The sequence below is a fragment of the Alligator mississippiensis genome, chromosome 6 (assembly GCF_030867095.1).
Source record: "Alligator mississippiensis isolate rAllMis1 chromosome 6, rAllMis1, whole genome shotgun sequence".
NCBI classification, from domain to species: Eukaryota; Metazoa; Chordata; order Crocodylia; family Alligatoridae; genus Alligator; species Alligator mississippiensis.
The window spans coordinates 98,677,063-98,696,858 of record NC_081829.1 but is presented as its reverse complement, the minus strand read 5'-3'; the positions used below and the strand labels follow the sequence as shown (position 1 = coordinate 98,696,858).

The window sequence follows — 19,796 nt, the reverse complement described above, 5'->3', positions numbered from 1 at the left end:
TGGAAGCCCCTGGGCACAGCTGCTATGACTTGCCATCTTGTCACTATCTACTGTGCTGATCCTTGCATCAAAAACTGTCTTAATATATGGGCTGCCTTCCCCAGCTAAAGGCTGCCTAGACTGTATTTAGTTTCTGTTCGTTGTGTAGATAAAGTCCAGAGTGAGGGGTACCTATTCATGGGGCTGGGTGAGTGGCAGACTTCCTGGTTTGCCGGCAACATTGAAAATCTGAGGTGGGAGGTGGGGGGAGGGAGGGACACGCACATTAATTTAAGGCCAACCAAAACATTTGAAAAAAATTGAAACGTTCAGCTGACCCATAAATGTTTTTAAATGCTTTGAATAGTTAAAGGAAATTTTGAAGCAAAACACCATTTTTGGACCATAACACTTCTTATTTAAAAAAAAAAGTCAAAATTAATCATCTGGGTTTTTTGGGGTTTTTTTTTTGGGGGGGGGTGTCCTAGATGAGCAGTTTGGGAGCATTGAAACCAAATTTTATGACCTACTTCAGTGTTACCAAAGCCTTTTGCTTTGGGGAAAAAATGATGCCCAAATCTGCTGTGCAGAGCAGATAGTGCAGACAGATGCTGGATGAGCTGAGCTTCATTCTTGCAGCCCTGGCTTCCTGCAGGCTCTGCCACTAAAGCTGCAAGCCAGCCACAGCCCATGCCTTTCTACCAACACCTTTCAGTCTTGACCTGTGGTGCTACCAATCCCTCCATTCCTGGCTTTTCTTGAAGAGAAGTCTACGCTTATTGCTGAGGCAGTGAGTGTGAGTGTTGCCGGAAACCGTAGGTTGTGTGATATGAGAGAGAGAGAGAGAGAGAGGCTGGAATTGCTAGTGAATGCTGTGAAAGGGTGATCTCTGGGATCTGAGGTGCAAAGCTAGTGAGTTAGTGTTCACCCCTAATAGGTTTCATTCAGAAAAACCAATATTCTTCCTTGTGATGCTTTTCTGCTCAGACATTGTGCCTGGGTGGTAAGCAACCTGTTCTTCCTTCCTTTTCCTCTCAAAGTAGGAGTCCACTCTCTTGTAGATAAGCCACTCGGCTCCTCAAGATGCTCAGCCTTGGGCCCACCGTTGTCTGGCTGTCTTGCATGTCACGCCATTCTAACTCTAGATAACCCTGGAGTAATGCTGCTACTGCCTGTTTTCAAACCCCTCTCCTTGCCTTTTCAGCTGAAGAAGCAAACCAAGAAGGAGAAAGAGCTGGAAAAACAGAGAGTGGAAAAGGAGCTCTGCAAAATAGAAACTGCCTTGATGGACCCCACCCGGCAGCCCCAGAGTGCAGATGACTTTGACCGCCTGGTGCTGAGCAACCCCAACAGCTCCATCCTGTGGCTGCAGTACATGGCTTTCCATCTCCAGGCCACTGAGATCGAGAAGGCCCGCGCTGTGGCGGAAAGGGCGCTCAAAACCATCTCCTTCAGGTAGAAAGCTTCTCCTCCTCCACGTGCCTCCTAGATGACAGCATCCTGATCTCTGTGGGTCAGCGATTCCTGAATATTCCCCATGGGCATTGCCTGCCTTCAGAAATGGAATGGAGTGGGGTTGCCAGTAATCTTCATAGCAGATCAGCTTTGCTGACCCCATACAATTGGAGGGTTGCCACTCTCAGCTCACTCTGCTTTGCATTAGGATTAAAGACTGAAGTTGAATCTCTCTGTTGGCTTTGGCTGGCTGTAGCCCAGCAGCCATTGCCTGCTGCGATCCCATTAGATCTGAAAAGTAAGCAGTGCCTGATCTGGGATGAAGTACTGCCAGGGTGAGACACCAGAAGGATCAAGCAGATGCTGCAGAGAGCCGCACTGGTAATTCTGGAGGCGCTGGCTCTGTACTTGGCAGCACTGAGCATATTCCCCAGCCTGGTACTAGACAGTGCCATGCTGCTGTAAGGAGACCTACAGCTCTCCTGGCTCTTTCTGTAAGAAGCATTTCCTTTGGTATTGTGATGCACGGCAACCTGAACATTTACTTTTTGTCTCCATAATATTGCCCCTGCAATTCAGTTTGGCTACATAGTTTTCCCTTTCCGCCACTGTTGTATTACTCTGCACCCTAAAGCCATTGTTGTGCTGTAGCCCTGGTGCCACCTGGTTTTCAGTGGTGCTCTGTAGTCCCTTACTCAGCTTTTCAGGTGTGGTGAGGCTTGGCTCATGTTGAAATGGCTTGAATTCCTCTGTCAGGAGACTGAAACGGGTTGGCTCTGCTTCACTTTAAGGGAGGAGCAGGAGAAACTGAATGTGTGGGGAGCTCTGCTGAACCTGGAGAACATGTATGGTACTGAGGAGACGCTGATGAAGGTCTTTGAGAGAGCTGTTCAGTACAACGAGCCCCTGAAGGTCTTCCAGCATTTGGCAGACATCTACACCAACTCTGAGAAGCACAAGGTAGGTGTGTGGGGCCACTGTTGGTCCAGCGTGGTAGGAGTTAGGGTCATAGCTCCTCACTGACCAAGTCAGGAAACCGCTCTTCATCGCAGTCAGACCAGGCTCCTTGCCCAGCGTGAGTGATTGCAAACCAGAGCAAATGCTTTGGGCTAGGCTTGGGAGACCTGTTGGAAGAGGAGAGGGGATGCTCATTTCTTATGTGGATCTCATGGCCAGCATGACCTCCTGTCCATTTGTCTAAAATGTATCCTGGGTTGTGAGCTGGTAATTGCTGTTAGACCATGGGCAGTGTTAGAGGCGTTGATGCCAAAGCTTTCTCTCACAAATCAGGTATTTGTACATTTTGCCTTGTTTGCAACATGTTTCAGTTATGGTAAAATTGCACCTGTATAATCACGTACGTGTGTAAGGGTACATGAATTACACATGTACCTGCATGTCCAATTAAACATGTTGCTTGTTCTGAACCAAGCATGAGGCTTTTGTTCTGCTTTCACATTTCTGTGGGGTAACTTCTAATCCTTCCAGGTCTTCTAAGATTTTTGGGCAGTTTTTGGTAGTTAACTCTTTCTAGTCATCCTAACCAGGGTGCCACAGAGCTGCTGAGAGCATCCTGCTACTCTCTACCCTCTGTTGCATAATTGGATCTCCTGCCTGTTGCTAAGCTTTGATTTCCCCCACGCAGTCTGAATGCTGTGCCCTCACTGAATGGGTAGAAGGGCTGGTAGCACTGATGAGAATCAGACCTAGCGCAGGCAGGTACCAGGCATTCTTCCCAGACAGTTGCGCCAATGCATTATAGTCTTGACTTTGTGAGTCTTTCTGTGAGCCTGTCCCTAGCAGTGCTTAACAGGTCTCCCAATAGGGTCTCATAGGCCTGAGACACCAAAGGAAATGACACCTCAGTTCAGCTGCTATGCTGGTGAAAAGTCCAGAAAGTTAGCTAACTGTGCTGTGCTTACTGTTTCGTCTGCAGTTGGAAGCAGAAGTGGTGTTAGGGTACTGCATACTGTACAGTTGCACAGGACCTCAGCATTACCAGCGGCCCCAGGGGCATTATGGTCCCAAGGGCATTATGGTCATGTGCTCGGCACATTGTCTATTAAAGAATAAGGGCTTGAAATGTCCTTTGTGCGGGGTCTTCAAAAGCTAACCAACCCACACTGCCCCTGCTGCCAGTCAGGAGCTTTGGATGGAATCAGATCTGGGTTCTGGCCCTCACTTTGGTCATACATTGCTGTGTGAACTCTGGGGGGTTGCTTGACTCCTCTGAGCTCCACTTTTTATTTCAAAAAGGCTGGAGCAAATAATATTCTTCTCTCTAAGCTCCTTAGAAGTGCAAGGGCCAGAAGCTGCATGAGAGAGCATGGCTGGGTGGTTTAGCTGTGTGACTGACCTCCCCTCCCCTCCTTTGTATCTCCCCAGCAAGCCGAAGACCTGTACCACACGATGCTGAAGCGCTTCCGTCAGGAGAAATCGGTGTGGCTGAAGTACGCCACCTTCCTCCTGAAACGAGGCCAGGCGGAGGCCACACACAGGCTCCTGGAACGTGCCCTCAAGGGGCTGGCAGTCAAAGAACGTGAGGACTCTCCCTCTCCCTTCAAACACCTGCGCTCTCCTTCCTCTGTATCGTCTTTCTTCTCTTCCCTCATGCACACTGCTTGTGTTTCTTGGGAGGCTTGGCTGATTCTCATTGTCTTCTGATGCTAGCAGGTGTCTCTTCTCTTTACAGATGTGGATGTGATTTCCAAGTTTGCTCAACTTGAGTTCCAGTTTGGGGACCCAGACCATGCCAAGGCTCTTTTTGAGAGCACACTCAACAGTTATCCCAAACGCACTGACATCTGGTCCATCTACATAGACATGTTGATCAAACACGGCAGCCAGAAGGAAGTACGGTGAGTGCTGGCAAGACACAGATATACAAGAGTGTGGGTACTCTGCAGCTGTAGGCAGTAAGGGAGGGATATTCCAAAATAGTGGAGAATCCATGTTATGTGAGAAATGGGGTTGGGTTGATTCTCATTGGAAAGGGGGACCTCGAGGTATATCTGCAGGGCAGAGGGGTCTACCTGATTGTTTTCCAACCCTACGATTCTGTGATCTTTCCCAGTCTTGGTCATTTAGTCCAGGATGGTTCCTGCCTAAACCATCCCAGATAAATGTGCATCTAATCTGCTCTTGAAAACTCTCACTGATGGAGATGAGAGCACCTCCACAGGCCCATGGAGCCATGGTATTCAGCCCCTGGGGATCCTCATAGATTGGGAGATTTGGCAGCGCAAGCGGGGGAAGCACCACATGACCAGTTCCAGCCCTGCCCAGGCCATGGCCCCACAACAGGATCAGGGCCAGGCCTGCCCTCCTGCATGTCCAGATAAGGGCCAGGCTGCTTCCTGACCACCCCACACACGTGGCCAAATTAGGGCCCAACAGTGATATTGAGTCCCCACCACATACACCCTGCATGCCAGATCAAGCTGTCCATCCAGCCCGCAGGGTGAAAAGGTTGGACACCACTGGTCTAGGCAATCTGTCCTAGTGCTTAACTCATCAGAGTTAGGAAATTCATCCTAATATCCATCCTAAGTTTTCCTCATTGCAGCGTAAGCCCATAAATATCACAACAGCATGTTCTAAATAAAAACAGAGGGCCTTTTGGAAATCCGGGAGTGGAAACATTTCAAGCTCTCTTTGTCCTGTGTAGATCACCATAGCTAGTAACTTACTGAGGAGGTTTTACTAAGCTGACTTGGGGAGCAAGAGACTACAACTCCAGTATTGTGCACTGATGCTTCAGACACTAGTGTAGCAGCTTGTTATTAAATGAATACTCTTCACTGCACTCTGCTGTTCTTACTGCTGGGCAAACCTACTCTCCTGGGAGTAACATGCGCTGAGTGGTTCAGTGCTTCTTTGTGTTCAATATAACGACGTAAAACAAAGGGATGGATCATTTTTTGCTCTCCCATTGTATGGAAAGGTTCCATTCACTAGCATTCAGAGTAAAGGCAGCAAAAGGAAATCCTCCTTCCCGCAACGTGTAGTTGATCTGTGCCGTTCACTGAGCTCAGGGTGAAGTACTGTGACTGGATTCTAGAGGAACAGCTACAATTGTCTCTCTAAGCAGAGGAAAGGGTTCCCTAGCTTTCTATTCCAAAGCATTGCTGACTTGAAGGGATTTCCTTTGCCAGGTACCAGCGTTCTGCAGCAGGTTGGGTGCACGTCCTGGTTTTCTTGACCTTTCTCTGTACTCTCCACTGTTTGGAGGCAAGACTTCAGATTTGGGAGCCCAGGGCTGTGATTTCATGTTCTGAACGGGCTTTTGCTTCCTTGCAGGGATGTTTTTGAGCGGGTCATTCACCTAAGCCTGGCACCAAAGAAGATGAAGTTTTTCTTTAAACGCTACCTGGATTACGAGAAGAAATATGGCACAGCGGACACTATCCAGGCTGTGAAAGCCGCAGCGCTGGGATACGTGGAGTCCAAGAGCTCCCTTGCTGAGAGTTAAGTCCCAAAGCAGAGGGACTTGATTACTGCTTCCAGTGGCTGTGTGAGCAGAAGGGATGCACAGAAATGGACTGCAGGTGTCCACAAACAGGGCCTCTTGTGAGAGCACCAGCAGCCAGCTGGACTGTCCGGGACCCCCCGAAGGCAGAAAGAACCTGCTGGCTGAAGAGAGGACCTTGTTTGTGTTCATCGCTTACCCAGGAGTACAGCTGACTTCCCATGTGCTGCTGACTTTTGGATGTAGTTATTTAAATGCAGATTGTTTTATAAGCAATAGAAACAGCTACCCCTGCCTGTTCTGCTTTCCTATGGAAAACGTACATTTATTGACTCTACATTTTTCAATACAATTGATAAGTCAGCCTTCCTTTAGAATTTTTCTTTTCCCTCCATCCTTTTTTCAATGCCGCCAAGAAGGTTCTCGCGTCTCATCTACGTTAGTGTTGTCAGAGATTGGTCTCTGGTGCCTTTTTGTTGCTGCCAGTCTTCTTGATTTGAGGCTTTTTTTTAAAGCCTACAAGTATTTAATTGAACTTGCTGAAAGTGTAAAATTGCAAATGATCCTGCTGAAGGACAGAACATTTCAGGAAACGGGGTAGAGGTCTCTCAACTGAGAGAAGAAGCTAAGTCTTAGATGCTGGAAAATAATTGGTTCTGCTTTAATATTTTCCATTTCAGACTGTTTCCCTAAGTACCAACAGGTCTATGTGCCCCAAACTGTCCTGTCTTAGCCGAGCACGTCGGCAGCCATCTCACGGCCTAAGCCCAGTTGGGATCCAAAAATAAATTGTTCTCCATCTCTTTCCTCTGGGAGGTTTACTCCAGCAGGTATTCTTAGCTGACAAATTGGGCTGCTCACAGATTCCAGTGGTGTTGCCCCTTCCTTGCAAAATGTGGCTGGAGGAGGGAAGTGCACTACATGAATGTTTTTTGGAGCAGGGACCAGAACTCAGTCATGCCCTTCTAAGTGTTTTCCCAAATCACCTAGAAGCAAAATCTCCATGTCCATTAATCTTTCATCCTGTCTCTTCATCCGTTTCAGTTATATAAGAATTTCATTACCCCTCTAGTGTTTAAAGGTTTCTACCTTGTCCTCCTACATCAGACTGAAGACCCTCCCTCCTATTCTGTTGGAGAATAGCTTGTATCAGGTTCTCTGATTGTAGGTAGAGTCTGATGGTCAGTCCTTGCATATATGACTTCATACATGCAAACTTGCACACCAAGAATCAGAGGATGTTTGTGCTAAATCCTAATCCCAGGTTGGGAACTTTTTTATGGATGAGTTCAGTGGCCTTTCAGCCAGCAGGGATCAATATGATGAGTTTGGGGCCCTCCAGAATTTTATAAAGGAAGACCACAAAAGTTTTGTGACTAACTTTTTGTTAAAAACAAGTAAATAAATAAATGAGGTTTGCAGTTTCCAATTAGTTTTAAACCAAGTAGGATTAATTTGTGGGCTCTTGAGCAAATTTTTTGTTTGTTCCTTTCAGACCTAGAAGCAGAGGAAATGCCTGTCATGTCTTTTTATTTACTTTTCCTTACCAGGTTTAAGGAGAGTGTCTGAATAACAACCTCAATCTGCATCAATTCTTGGCTCTCTTCTCCATTGCAAAACCCACAATGAATTCCTTGTTGTTCCCTGCATCTTGCACTTGAATCTTTTTGCAGTGCTCCCACTCTTACTCCCTATTGTTTGAATGCCTGACTCATCTGGTGGGTGTGAATTGCAGCCCATCGTTACCCTCAATCTAATCTCATTTTCAGGGTTTTAAATTTTTGAGATGTGGACCCTGTAGAAGAGCTGCATACACTCTCTGTACCCTCAAGTGGAGGAGCTAGAAAATAAATTAAATGCCCTAGTGAAGGCTTACTCTGCCGGGCCCTGGGAAACTATTAAACCACTTGCCGTTTCTGTGCTTCATCTCTGAAATGGAGACGACAGATTTTAAATACAGTGGAGGTACCATCATAAATGTGGGAGGAACAATAAATAAGTGCAGACTGAGTCTTGAGCTTTCCGGAATGAAGGTCTCGAGCTTTGTGGCAGGAAGGACTGACCCTGTTTTGTGGAGGAGCCATGCAGAACTTGCTTTGCAACTTTGGGCAATTCACTTAAGTCAGAGAGGGCTCAGGGCAGGCCCCCAATTGGCCTCCCAGGTCTCCGATTTAACCCCCAGACCCGTTTTACTTCGTAGATGTGGTTTTGCCAAACATACTCCAACGCTGGCTTCTGAGGTGAGGCACATGGGCCGGACGTGCAGGACTGCATTTTCCTGCTTTTTCATCGAGTCGTTGGGTTTTCAGCTTGGCCGAGGGCTGGAGCAGGTCCCTGTGGGAGGAACTGGACAGTCAATGAAGGACAAGCGGCTCCGCTCGCAGGTCCCCTACATTACCTTGGGGCGACCAGGCTGGGCGTGTGGTGGTGGCAGGGGATTTTAACATCCTGCCTTTCTACTTCTACCCCTGGGTTTTTGTCTCTGGGCTGTAGCTAATAAGGAAGAGCCAGGGCTGCTGCTTTTTCTGGCAAGAGGCTCCCCTTTCTGTTCAGGAAATACGTGTGCGCCCACAGCCAGCACCCCCCCAGCACCTGGGGGGAAACCACCTGTCAACGGGGCCGGAGCTCTGCTTTGGCCTTACGTGGCAGCAGGTTGGGGGAGGTTTGTGCCCCCTGAGAGGAATCTGCTCCACGCTGTTTGGTTCCCTCCCTTTGACAAGAAGCCCAAAGCACTCGCCTATGCTCTTGTTTCCTTGGGCTTTTACTCTGCTATGATTTATTCATTGCTTCTGCATACGTTACACAATGGGACCAGCCCGCTTTGGGTCCTTCCCCTGCTCATGCTGCTGCTCCCTTCCCGACAGCCATCGGATGCTTTCTCCCCTCGGCCACCTCGGGGTTTTCAGAGCTGCCTCTGGTGCCAGGGTTACACGTGGGCTCTGCAAGCAGCGTTGTCAGTTCTCCCAGGATCGGGTGTTTTTAAATTTCCAGTCCTGGCGTCCCGTGAGCATGGCAGGCACTGAGACTTTCCTACAAAGGCAACATTTAAGCTTCCAGCTCTCTTGTTCACAGAGCAGTTTGAAAACTGAACCTAAGTGCCCTCAAAAGGCCTAGAAACCACAAGAGAAACCCAATTTAATTATTTTTTTCCTATCAGTTCCAAGTACCCAGCTTGCGATTTTTGAGCACTTCAAGTTGGCAGTATTGGGAGAGGCATGGTCAAAGCTTACGAAAATAAGACCACAAATAAGTATAGAAAAAGGAGCACTATAAATAAGAAAAGCAATCTCCAGTATGCCACCGATCCTTAACATAGAAACAATTGTGTACATGTCATTCAACATGCAACTAAAACCTGTTTAACTGCCACGCTGGAAAAGCAAGTGGTTGACACAATGGCATGTCGAGAGGAGGAAACGTAAACTCCACCTGCATCTCTTTCTTGGTGATGCGTGGTTCATAAGGCTATAGTGGGGCTAGTCCAGGAGTCATTTAAGGCAATAGAAAGAGTCTGAGAAGCACAATTAAAGAAGGGTGAAGTTGCTGCTCGCCACTGATATTAGCCAGTGCATACGCTTCATTTCTATGTACAGCAAATCGGAAGTGAATCCCTCCCACTCTGCTACAGTCTCTGAAGTGCTGTGGGTGCTTCTGCAGGAAAGGCACGGTAGACCTGCAAGATGAAGGCATGATTTTTTTTTCTCCACCCCCTCTGAAATGAAGGAATGCCAAGAGGCTGCAGCATTTACAGGTGGGAAACAGGGACCTCAGCCATGCTGAGATATTTGGTCCTCAACTTTGGTCCTCAATTTATCCCTGCATGTGCAGGACCCAAGGGTTCTGCCTGTGCTGCCTTGCTAGGCGGTAGGTAAGGTGCATGCGTCTGCGTTATGCTCCACTTTGTGGGAGGAGCAGTGACAGTTGTATCCCAGAGAGATAGGGTCTGGTTCCCCAGCACAGCACGGTGCAGCTGGTCTTTATCCAGAAGCTGTTGATGCCCTGTGGCTTGCTGTGGTCTAAGAAGAATAATCCTATCTGGAGGATCATTCACAGCGTATCTGGTCACCGTGCACCTGAGTTGATTATAGAGTATAAAGTGACAGAGCATGGGGAACTGGTCCCTCCTCCCATGGGCAGCTGGCTCGCTTAGACAGCTAGGAAGGCCATTTCCTGACCATCAGGCCCTGGTCCATTTCCCTCAACCCCTTTGGCCCATTTATGGAGCCGGCTGTAGAGCGGGAAGCCCTTGTTTTCCCGGTAGATGTAGACCCCCGTGATAGCGTTCCACTGCGGGCTCGGCTGGACCCCCTCCACTGGGAACTCCTCCACCAGCTCCTTCTCCTCCTTGCTCAGAGCCACGAAGCCGAAGAACTGCTTGACGTTACCGGCAGCCAGGATCTTGGAGTGGACTTCGGCGGTGCGGCGGAAGAGCTTGGCCTCGTTGGAGCGGTACTGGGCCCAGTAGTCTTCCTGCCGGTAGCTCAGCGGTGAGCAGCAGTGTTTCAAGCACTTGGAGAGGAAAATCAGGACCGCAACAACACCAATGAGCAGCCATCCTAAGAGCTGGGGGAAGAGACAGAGAGTGGCTGCATTAAAACCGGTCTCTGATCAAATGCCTCCAACTCCGGACTCTGATCTCGGAGACTGCCCCAGGGTTTGCACCAGTATATACTGGGATTTTTTTTTAGAGGACCCTAAGACTTGGGCTTTCTTATGTCCTGAATATAGGACTGGTGGATGTGAAGCATTAATAGCCCTGGCTTGTACTGCTTTGAAAGCAGAGATCCTCACCTATGTTTTACCCATGCACTTCAATCCTGACTGGAAACGCTTCCTTCTCCACTTCTGGTGCGCCTTTGTCCTGACTGGAGGCCTCCCCTGCTCCCGCCGACCTGGAACCCCCTTGCAGCTTGGCCAGTGATTTTCTCCCCACATCCCCCATCTGAAGCCCCCTCCTACTCCAAATCATGCATACTCCTAAACACCTGGACAAACACCTGGCTGGGGTCACCTGACTCCAGCACTCTTTCCGGCCCAGGGCAGGTCGGACTCGATGATCTCGTGGGTCCCTTGCGACCCCTAGCATCTATGAAATCCCACCTGTACCTTACTGGACGGGAAGTACTGGTGAGTGAAGTGAGGGTCTGTCTAGCCTGGATCCAACGTGGTGCTGCAGAATAACAAAGCTGCTCAATCAGCTCATGTGGGGTCGGTTAGGAAAATGCATTCCTCTGTCTTGATAACGTATGCTTCTCGCTCACCTAAGACCTGCCACCTTTCTGTAGTGCCTCACAAAGCATGGCTTCCCCGTAGCAGGGACAACCTGATGGCAAATGCAAAACCTAGGCAGGGTTTTGGCAGCAGAGACGGGCCTCACACTGACTAGACAACTTGCACCTTGGGAAGAAAGACTGCTCCAGGCAGCTGAACTGGAGAGCCGTGCAGGCGTGGGAACTGGGCTCTGAACAGAACCGGCTTCTTGGGGACTTCTGCCTTACTTGGCTTCCCAGCCCGGTGCTTCAGTGACGTTATTAAGAGACGGTGGCTGAACCAGCCTTCCCTTTGTGAAGGGGAGGACGATGAGGCACAGGGAAGGGTAATGACTTGCTTAGGGTCATGCACAAGCTTCTGAGCTACTAATGGACCAAGAAATCTTACTGTTGCTTACTAACTGAGAGACAACATTTTCATCCCGAGCCAGAAAAAGACCCCAGGAGCCCTGCTTCCTTCATCCTCAAGGCCATGCTCCCTCCCCACTTTATACAGGCAAACAAATCAGTACCTGAGACTCGTATCTTAATGTTCTGATCACTTCTTCTTTAAAGTGAGTCAGGTTCGTCGGCACCTCTTTACAAGGGAACACGGCCAGGGTTTCTGCTTTGTACTCAGCTGGAAACTTGTCCAAAGACGTTGGAGCCACAAATTCACTCAGGGCACAGATGTAGGCTTCTCCACGGAGCAATGAGATGACGGACCAGGTGATGGGGGCCACGGCTGCCCGCCCCAGGATGGAGCCGAAGAGCAGGAAGGTGGCCGGGCTGGAGAAGTTCTTGGTGCCCCGCTTGTGGCACTCGGCCACCAGGTTCCACGTGTGGTTGTTCAAGATGATGCCGATGAGGAAGAGGGCCAAGGCCGGGACGCCGATGGCAGCCAGCCCATAGATGTAGTTCCTGGCTGGGGAGCAGGGGCAGTGGAAGGCAACCACCGAGAAGATCTCCTGACTGCCCACCGTCCCCAGAGCCACCAGGCCATTGAAGATCATCACATCTTTGCTCTTGAAGAAGAGCGAGAAGAAGCGGAAGTTCTCAGCGATGAGGGCGGCCATCTCGTCGTCTCCCCTCCGGCAGAGCTTTCAAGGGGAGGTGGGTCGTCTCGCCTCGCGCTATCTGCAGAGGACAACGCACCACAGACAAAATGACATAGCCTTACATCTGCCAGCTTCCAAGGGGCAGCAAGAGAGACCTGGCACGCGTCCCCGTGTCTTTGGTAGCTGCCCTGACCCCTTAACCAGCTTGATTTGGGCGCGCAAAGAGGTGGATGGAGGCCTGAGTAGTGGGCTGGGGCCAGGCTCGAGCCATCCTGACATCAGACGTAGCCAGGGATCGCACGGTTACTAGGAATGGAGCAGCCCTGGGCTCTGGGAGCTGAACCTAACCTCTCCCATTCACTCCCACTCCTCTCCCTAGCTCTCTGGACAGAGAAGGGGTGCGTGTAGAGAGAGGAGCTGCTCCCTTCTGTGAGGCTGGATGATGCTGAGGGTGTGTGTGACCAGAGCCCTGAGCCACAGGCAACTGGTAGGGGAGGCTATGGGGGGGCATGTGTCCCCCCTGAGATTGGCCCGCGACTCAGCACCACTCAGGACGGCAAACCATGACCCCGCAGAGCCTGGCGGAGAGGCCGCAGCTCCTCCTGCAGGGCCCACGGCAGCTGCGGTTGAGGTTTAGGTCCACCTACCCTCCGTCCGGGGGCAACTTTACCTGTGGTCTGGCCGGTGGTCTGCAGTTTGCTGGGCTGGCCGCTTCCAGTCTGCACCATGCCCCCCCAGGTTCAAGAGGCACCAGTCACCCCTGCCCTGCGCAGCACTTGCTAAACTGGTGCTACCCCAGGAACACCAGTTCATTAGCAGGAGTCTGGTGCCTTCTGGTCGGCCCAAGGTAAGGAGCTGGTGGGACCACACTGACATTCAGATGATTTTGGCAAGGCTGTTAGGAATTTGTGTGCATCTGTGGCCTTGTTAACTGAACACCCTGTATTCTTTCACATATATGTCCTTACAACAGCCCTGGGAGGTAGGGCAATGCTATTATCACCACTGTAGGAATAGGGCGTCAAGCCCAGAGAAGCTAAGTGATCCACCCAAGGTCCCTCAGACAGTCTGTGGCAGAGTAAAGCCTTGATCCCAGCTCTCCCAGCTTTATTATTCAGCTCTGCTATAACCTTGCTATACAACTTGGGGCAAATCGCATTACTTCTGCGTGCCTACCTGGGGCCTAACGAATGTTTGGAGACCCGCAGGGCCAAGTGGTATGCTATCTGATGATAGTAACAGCAGACAAGAGCTGTTGTAGTGCTCTTGTAGCTGTGCTAGTCCAGGGCATATATAAGAATATTTTTGTAATGATATCTTTTCATCAGACCAACTACATAGTTGGGAAAGGTGTTAGACGAGTGTTTAAATAGAAAAGGATATTTAAAGCAATTATTTTTGTTTCCCCCAGTGTCTAGCGTAGGTCGTGTCTGCTTTTTCCCTGGAGCTGGGGAAAGGTGTGTTTTGCCTGGAAGCTTTTTTGGCATCTCTCTCAACTCTGTAGTTGGCCCAGTAAAAGATATCGCCAAATCAATCTTGCTTCTCTGATAGTAACAGCAGGCCGGCTGGCTTCGCAGGGCGGTTTTCGGCTGGGTGAAGGATCCCCAGGCAACAGGATCCCATGATGATGAAAGGATTGGTGCTCTGTAGGTTAAAAGCTCCCTTGCGTTGGAATAGATGCAGGCAGCGTGGTGCTTTCTTGGGCAGTTTAAGTCTTGCTATATTGGTAGCCACAGCAGCAGGGTACTTCGTACAGGCCAAACTGCAATTTTGCCAGTCCTCTGAAACAATCGATTCTGCCAAATCACATTTCTGCCAGCACAGCAGCGTCTACACGGGGGTCTAGGTTATGCCCCTGCCTGACCGGTCTCTGTTAGCTGGAGCCTGCAGCGTCCACCCAAGCGCAGTCCAGCTCATTGTCCCGCAAGTTGTGGCTACGTGTGACAGTGCCAGCACTGAGAAATGGGGCTGAAATCTTCTTACACCCATTGCTATGTGTGCGCAGCGTCTGTATGCAGCTGCCACTTTGTTAACAAGGGACCCCTGCCCGTAGCATCCACTTGTGAGAAAGCCCAGCCTCTGGCAGGGCTGCTCCGGCTATCGGGCTTGTAGCACGGGCGTAGCGCAGGAGCTGGAGGTGGGGGGTTAAAAGCGATCTGGATCAGCTCAGCCTTCCAGATGTGCATGGGCCTTTCAGGGGGGATGTGACGATTGGCAAGGCTGAACTGATCCTGATCACTGCGCAGCTCCACCCAGGCCCATGGCACAACTGGGACGGAGGGAGCACAGAGCTCTGTCTGCTATTCTCAATTATTCCCAGCCCGAAGCAACGCTATTCCACAGACGCTGTCAAAGCACTACAACCCGAATGCTGGAAGCCCGGGGCTGGATTCTCTGCCGTGCTGTTTCACAAGCATAACTCACTCCTCAGAAGAGCCACGCTAACACTGCTGCAGCAACGTGGGGATGAGTCAGACCATCCTCCCCCTTGCCATTAAGTTTGCCTTGTTTAGTTTTCAGCAGGGCAATACTTGTGGGGGCAGAGAACTGATGCACATAAACCAGCCCCTTCCAGGAGCCCAGGCCTGGCAGCAAACCATGCACAAATCAGATCCGTAGCAAACAGGAACCCTCCATGCTCGGGACGATCCTCCCGCCAGAAGTTGGTTCGGTGCCCAGCCAGGGTGGGGCATCTACATACATTTCTCTCTAAGCAGCCTCTATTGCAACCCTGGCCCTGAGACGAGCATGAAAAACCAGTCACTTACTTGAGGGGACGCGGGGAGCTGCTTTCAGACCTGCCCACGTGCCGTTCAAACACGGTCCAGGTGCAGCTGGCTCTGCCACAGAGGGGGAGCAGGGGGAGTGAAGATCTGGCTCACAAACTGCCTGCAGACGATGCCAAACCCGTTAAAAATAGCATCCAACTGCAGCAGCTTCCTCTCCGTCCCGCTCTGCGTTGGCTTCTCCCTGGCGGGAGGGGGGTGCTCTCGAAGCCCAGGCTCGGGGTGGGGTTTGTGTGGCAGAGACCAACCGTGAACTTTCTCTTTGTCAGAACTGATGTTGTGCCTTTAAATAAAGAGGCTTGAACATGAGTTAGTGGAAAAAATGCATCATCCATCCCCAAAATGGAGCGAGGCTGCTCAGCGGCAGCAGAAGGCATCTCGCAGGCGGCTGCTGTGTGGTCCCAGTCTGGAGCAATCTTGCTGCTTGCCCCAAGCCTGGTGCTAGAGCTCGCAGAGCACGGGCTAGCTGGGCTTTCTTGGCATGGCCGAGCCATGCTTCTGTGGAGAGGAGGGTTAAGGCCATCGCACCCTTCAGTTCAGCTGGAAGCAGGGAGGTGGGCTGCCTGTCGGGCTTTGGCCTCGGCAGCGCTGTCCCGGGACTGGAAGACTAGGAGATGCTGCAAGGGCTTGCTCACCAGAGCAAATCCCACCGGTGGGCTCACGCCTGTGGGAGTTTGCAGAACCGGGCACATGAAGCAGAGCTCTTCAGGGTGCCGGAGATGCAGCCTCTGCATCTGATAGGGATGGGGGCCAGCTCCAGCTTGAATAGGAGCCCAAGGCATCGGACCTGCCTTTCCACCTGGACACCGATCCAAAATAATGGGGCTATTGGGTCAGACCTCCACTACTCAGGCCTGGGGGGTGCAAACAAGCAGTGCAAGGGCTGCTCCTGGAAGCGCAGTGGATCAGGGTTGGCTTTTCAGCTGGCAGCTGGGGACTTCCTCTGCTCTCCAGCCCAGCTGGGCGTGGGGAAGGGCAGAGAGGGAGTGTACTCCCAAGAATTGGCAGGGGCGGTGCATTCCTGGATTTCCCATTTCCTCTGCCCAGGAGGCCGAGGACGAGGCCTCACTATTTCCCTTCCTCCGCCGCCGCCTCCTATTCCTCCCTCTTTCGCTGCTACCCGCCGTGCTGCTTAGCTTGCCGTCCTTCATGGGCCTGGCATGAAACCCAGGACCCCAAAGAGTCTGCTGGCAGAGGTGCACACGCTTGCTGGTGTCTGCATGGCTTTGGCTCTTCTCTGGGGCAGCTGAGCTCTCCCCATGCCCTGTGTTATCGCAGGGGAGAGCCCGCCTGTGGCTCCTGTGCTTCAGGGGGGCCCTGCTACCTCCAGATACACGCTTGGCTCTGGACTTGGATTTGATGCTGCCTCTTGCCAGGGCTCTAGTAGACTGGTAATGTGGTTTCAGCCCCTCTCTGGGTACTGCTGCTTTAAGCCTGGCTCAACCACATTTGCTGGGTGCTCGGTGAATCATTTCCCTTCCTTCCGCCTCCCCTGCTCTGCTAATTGAGAGTTTGAGCTCTTGATGCACAGGAACTGCTTCTAACTAGGTCCAGTCCACGCCCTGCACCAAGGGAGTGGGATCGCAGTTAGGAGTCCGGCGGCAGGGGTAGTCCACGTAAGAATACGGGGTTACCACTGCTGACAGCCTCAGCAGCTCGCTGAGCCTCTTGCCCGCGGGAAGCCGCTCCTCTCATCAGCAGCGCCGGGTGATTCATCACAGCAATTGGAGATGGGCCAGGCCTGCAAAACCATCTGGTCCCCCCACCCAGGGCAGTCCCTGCAGCACGGGTTCTCGGGTGCGCCCTGTGTCCTGTGATAGCGGTCGGACCAGGCCACGTGGAAGATGATCCCACAGGCTGGTGGATCTCCCGGGGAAGGTTTTTAGCCTGATCCCTCCTTTCTGAATCCCATGCCAGAGCTGCCAGTACCTGCCAGTCTCCCTCCCGGGTGTTTCCTCCCCCAGCTCTTCCCTCGCGGAGCCAAGCCATGCAGATGCTGAGGTCCCGACAAGGGTGCCACGCTGGGTTAGCACAGTTCAGTGTGCAGATACGATTCACAAGACAAACCCAGTGGAAATCTGTAGCGTCACAACCGTTCTCCCCTGGTGCGCTCTTTCTGAGCGCTTTGCAACAGAAGACTTCCTCTGTTATTTTTCCGTAGTCAAAAAAATACAGGGCTGCCTCAAATGGTTGAGAGCCACGGCTCAGTCTAGAGGCATCCTGCGCTGGGGACCCCCTGCCTCAGCCCCCACCTTCCCTGGCTGGGGCCTGGATTCAGAGTTAGAGAAAAGGGGCAGCCTGTGCTCTGCTATTTCAGGCTCTCTGCAGACTCAGGTCTGCTCAGAGCATTTCTGCAAGTTTCCTTTTTTATCCTCGAGAGAAACAGAGTTCTGCCAGGGGGAGGCTGGGGTCCTGGTTGCCCTTTGCCCACCCCTGCCACAGCCCTGCTGTGCCTATGCTGTCATCCTGCCCTGGCTTGTTTGCTACCCCCTCCCCCAGGAGCCCTCAGGGGTTTACACCCCTCTTTCTGTCTTGTGTCACATTATTTCCACCCCAGATACTGGGCCAGGTGGACTCCCACGGTGGTGTCTCTTCAAGCTTGTAACTGCTCTTATCCATCAGTGCGCAGTGTCATGGCCCTTTAAGGGGGATCCTTGGGTTGCTTCAGCAGGTGTGCAATGGGTTAGGTGGCGAGGACTTTTGTCAGCTTGCTCCTCTGTGAAGCTGAAGGCTCCCCTCCAGTTCAGAGGCTCTGGGAGAGAGGAGACATCCTTGAGGGTGAGGTTGGAGCTGGCTGGGCTGTGCGCGCTTGCACCCAGGAGAGCAGTTATGGAGCAAGGACCCAGGTAAACGGGGTGTCTGCTCACCTTTCTCCGGGACAGCATGCTCCTTTGCTAAAGGGATGCTTAGGGAGAGAGGGCACCGGGATCGGGGAGCCCAGGACTGGTAGGGACCTTCTGGTCCAGCCCCTTGCTATCAGGGAGCAACTGGGTCAGACCCTTGAATTGAAATCATTGCCCCTAGTAACCCATATACTCCATTTCCCCCGTGCGACACCCTGGGCTGGAAGGGTAGGGTCCTGCCTGTTGAACCTGGGCTCCTTGCCTGTGGGAGAAGTTGCAGTGATGGCCACAAATGTGATGCCAGGTCAGGCTGGGGGCCAGATTTAAAAGGAAGGAGTCTCCCTTTGCCAGCACTGGCTGAGTCTTCAGTATGTTAAAGGATCTGCTGGGAGGGGGGAGCATTGCTAATCCTGGAGGCTAATAACCACTGTGATGAAAGTCAGCACGATCCAGTCTGGTGGATCACAGCTGCCCTTGGCTGAAAATAATAAGAATGGAAACAGCCTTTCTCTTGTAATTGCCTTGGCTTTGCTGGTGGAGCTTTGCAGCAATTTGTTTCTGGCCAGGTGCCTTGATTAATTCTGAGCGCAAAATCAGTGTTAAAACTGTGACACCTGGCACTCTTCTCCCTGGAGTCAGACCCACTAATCCTGCACTTACCTATCTGTTCATGGATAGTCTCCGGCACCTATCACTGCCACTGCGTGTCCCTCCCTAAAACCAGACACAAATACCTCTGTGTCTTCTACAGTCACTTCGGTTCTCGTATTTTGTTGCTATAAAAATGTGGGTAGAAAAGATTTCCAGGGGACGCTTAATCACAAAGAAATGCGACTGAAAAAAAATTAATTTGGAAAAAGTGATGAGGGTGTGAACGTTGGTGAGTGATGTTCTGATTACTTTTATGTAGGAATTATAGTGCCTGGGGTTGGGTGGTGCCCCTGGTATATCCTTTAATGTGCCTTTGCTGCAGAAATCTGGGTTTTCTGTATGGAGTGGGTGAATATGGAGCCATCTCTGACCCTATGGTTTTCTCATATCTTGCATGTGGTATGAACACTCAACCTAGCACCTTTTGAGGGCGTTAGCAGTGGTGTAAAACTGCTCCTTGAACTCCTTTCAGCCTGGATGGAAAAGTAACCCCGCAATGCTGTCACGCTCCGGCTCTTCTGTGCTAGCGAACTGCTGCAGGCAGGGCAGAGACGCACCGTTTAGACTAGCTGAATCCGAGATGCGCGAGTCACAGCTCGCTTCATCAGATGCAAACCGTTTTCTTTGCATCTCCAGCTCGGTGGGGGGAGAAAAAAAGCCCAGGATGTAATCTGTGAGCCTATATACCTTTTATTCTTCTTCTTTTTTTATTTAAGTGGCTTTCAACAAATGCCCTTATGCTGCTACAAGATCAGTTTGTGAGGCTCTTCGTGATGGGAAGGAAGCGGAGTCAAATCTCCAAGTAACAAACTCGTGGCCCATTGGGACTTCTGGGTTGTGTCTCTGCCGCGTCCCAGAGCTGCTGGGCACTTGGGCCCGGCCCGGCTAGGACTTGGTTCTTCTGCTGCAGCTTGCCTGACTTAAAAGAGGATCTCCCCAAGCCCGTAGCCGTATAGGACCAGCGACACACAGATGAGCCATTTCTGTTGCATCTGGTATGTGTTAATTAATTCACTGCAACACCCACAGATGCTTTGCTCAGACTTATTTGAAAGCTTCCTGTGGCCTCTGGGCCCTGGGACTCGTCTTGCAGGGATTTGAGCTTTGATCCTGGGATTGTAGCTCGGCTAGTAAGTGGTGAGGTTAGGTCACTAGACCGGATGCTTTCTCATAGCTCATGCTGTAAAACCAGAGAGGCACGTGCCCTCAGTGGGTTATTGATAATACTGCCTAAGTGCCAAGAGTTTGGTCACACTTGGTGCTTTATGTTCCTGCTGCTTTTTAGATGGAGAAGAGCACGCGGTGAA

The 19,796-nt window shown here is 51.3% G+C and overlaps 2 protein-coding genes across 2 annotated transcripts in view; one reads left to right on the top strand and one right to left on the bottom strand.

Annotated features, from left to right (window-relative positions):
- PDCD11 (programmed cell death 11) overlaps window positions 1-6,271 on the top strand; it is a 38,848-nt gene extending 32,577 nt beyond the window's left edge. The window contains exons 32-36 of the mRNA XM_006273657.4: window positions 1,184-1,434; window positions 2,226-2,394; window positions 3,820-3,973; window positions 4,127-4,292; window positions 5,734-6,271. Of these exons, the coding sequence (XP_006273719.2) occupies window positions 1,184-1,434; window positions 2,226-2,394; window positions 3,820-3,973; window positions 4,127-4,292; window positions 5,734-5,905 (912 nt within the window). The 3' untranslated portion in view covers window positions 5,906-6,271. The remainder of the gene's footprint in view (window positions 1-1,183; window positions 1,435-2,225; window positions 2,395-3,819; window positions 3,974-4,126; window positions 4,293-5,733) is intronic.
- Window positions 6,272-9,153: 2,882 nt separating this feature from the next.
- On the bottom strand, window positions 9,154-17,905 carry CALHM2 (calcium homeostasis modulator family member 2). Its single transcript, XM_006273658.4, has 3 exons — window positions 14,978-17,905; window positions 11,685-12,288; window positions 9,154-10,465 (listed from the first exon to the last, which is right to left on the bottom strand). The coding sequence occupies exons 2-3, from the start codon at window positions 12,225-12,227 to the stop codon at window positions 10,049-10,051; spliced, it is 960 nt and encodes a 319-aa protein (XP_006273720.2). The 5' UTR covers window positions 12,228-12,288; window positions 14,978-17,905; the 3' UTR covers window positions 9,154-10,048.
- Between the last annotated feature and the right edge of the window lie 1,891 nt (window positions 17,906-19,796).

What these genes read in the sequence shown, in the direction of transcription:
- CALHM2 (XM_006273658.4), bottom strand. Translation starts at nt 12,227, where the DNA reads ATGGCCGCCCTCATCGCTGAGAACTTCCGCTTCTTCTCGCTCTTCTTC. An exon ending in CATTAAGATACGAGTCTCAG is followed by an intron (nt 10,466 to 11,684) that starts GTACTGATTTGT and finishes CTCTTCCCCCAG; the next exon opens with CTCTTAGGATGGCTGCTCAT.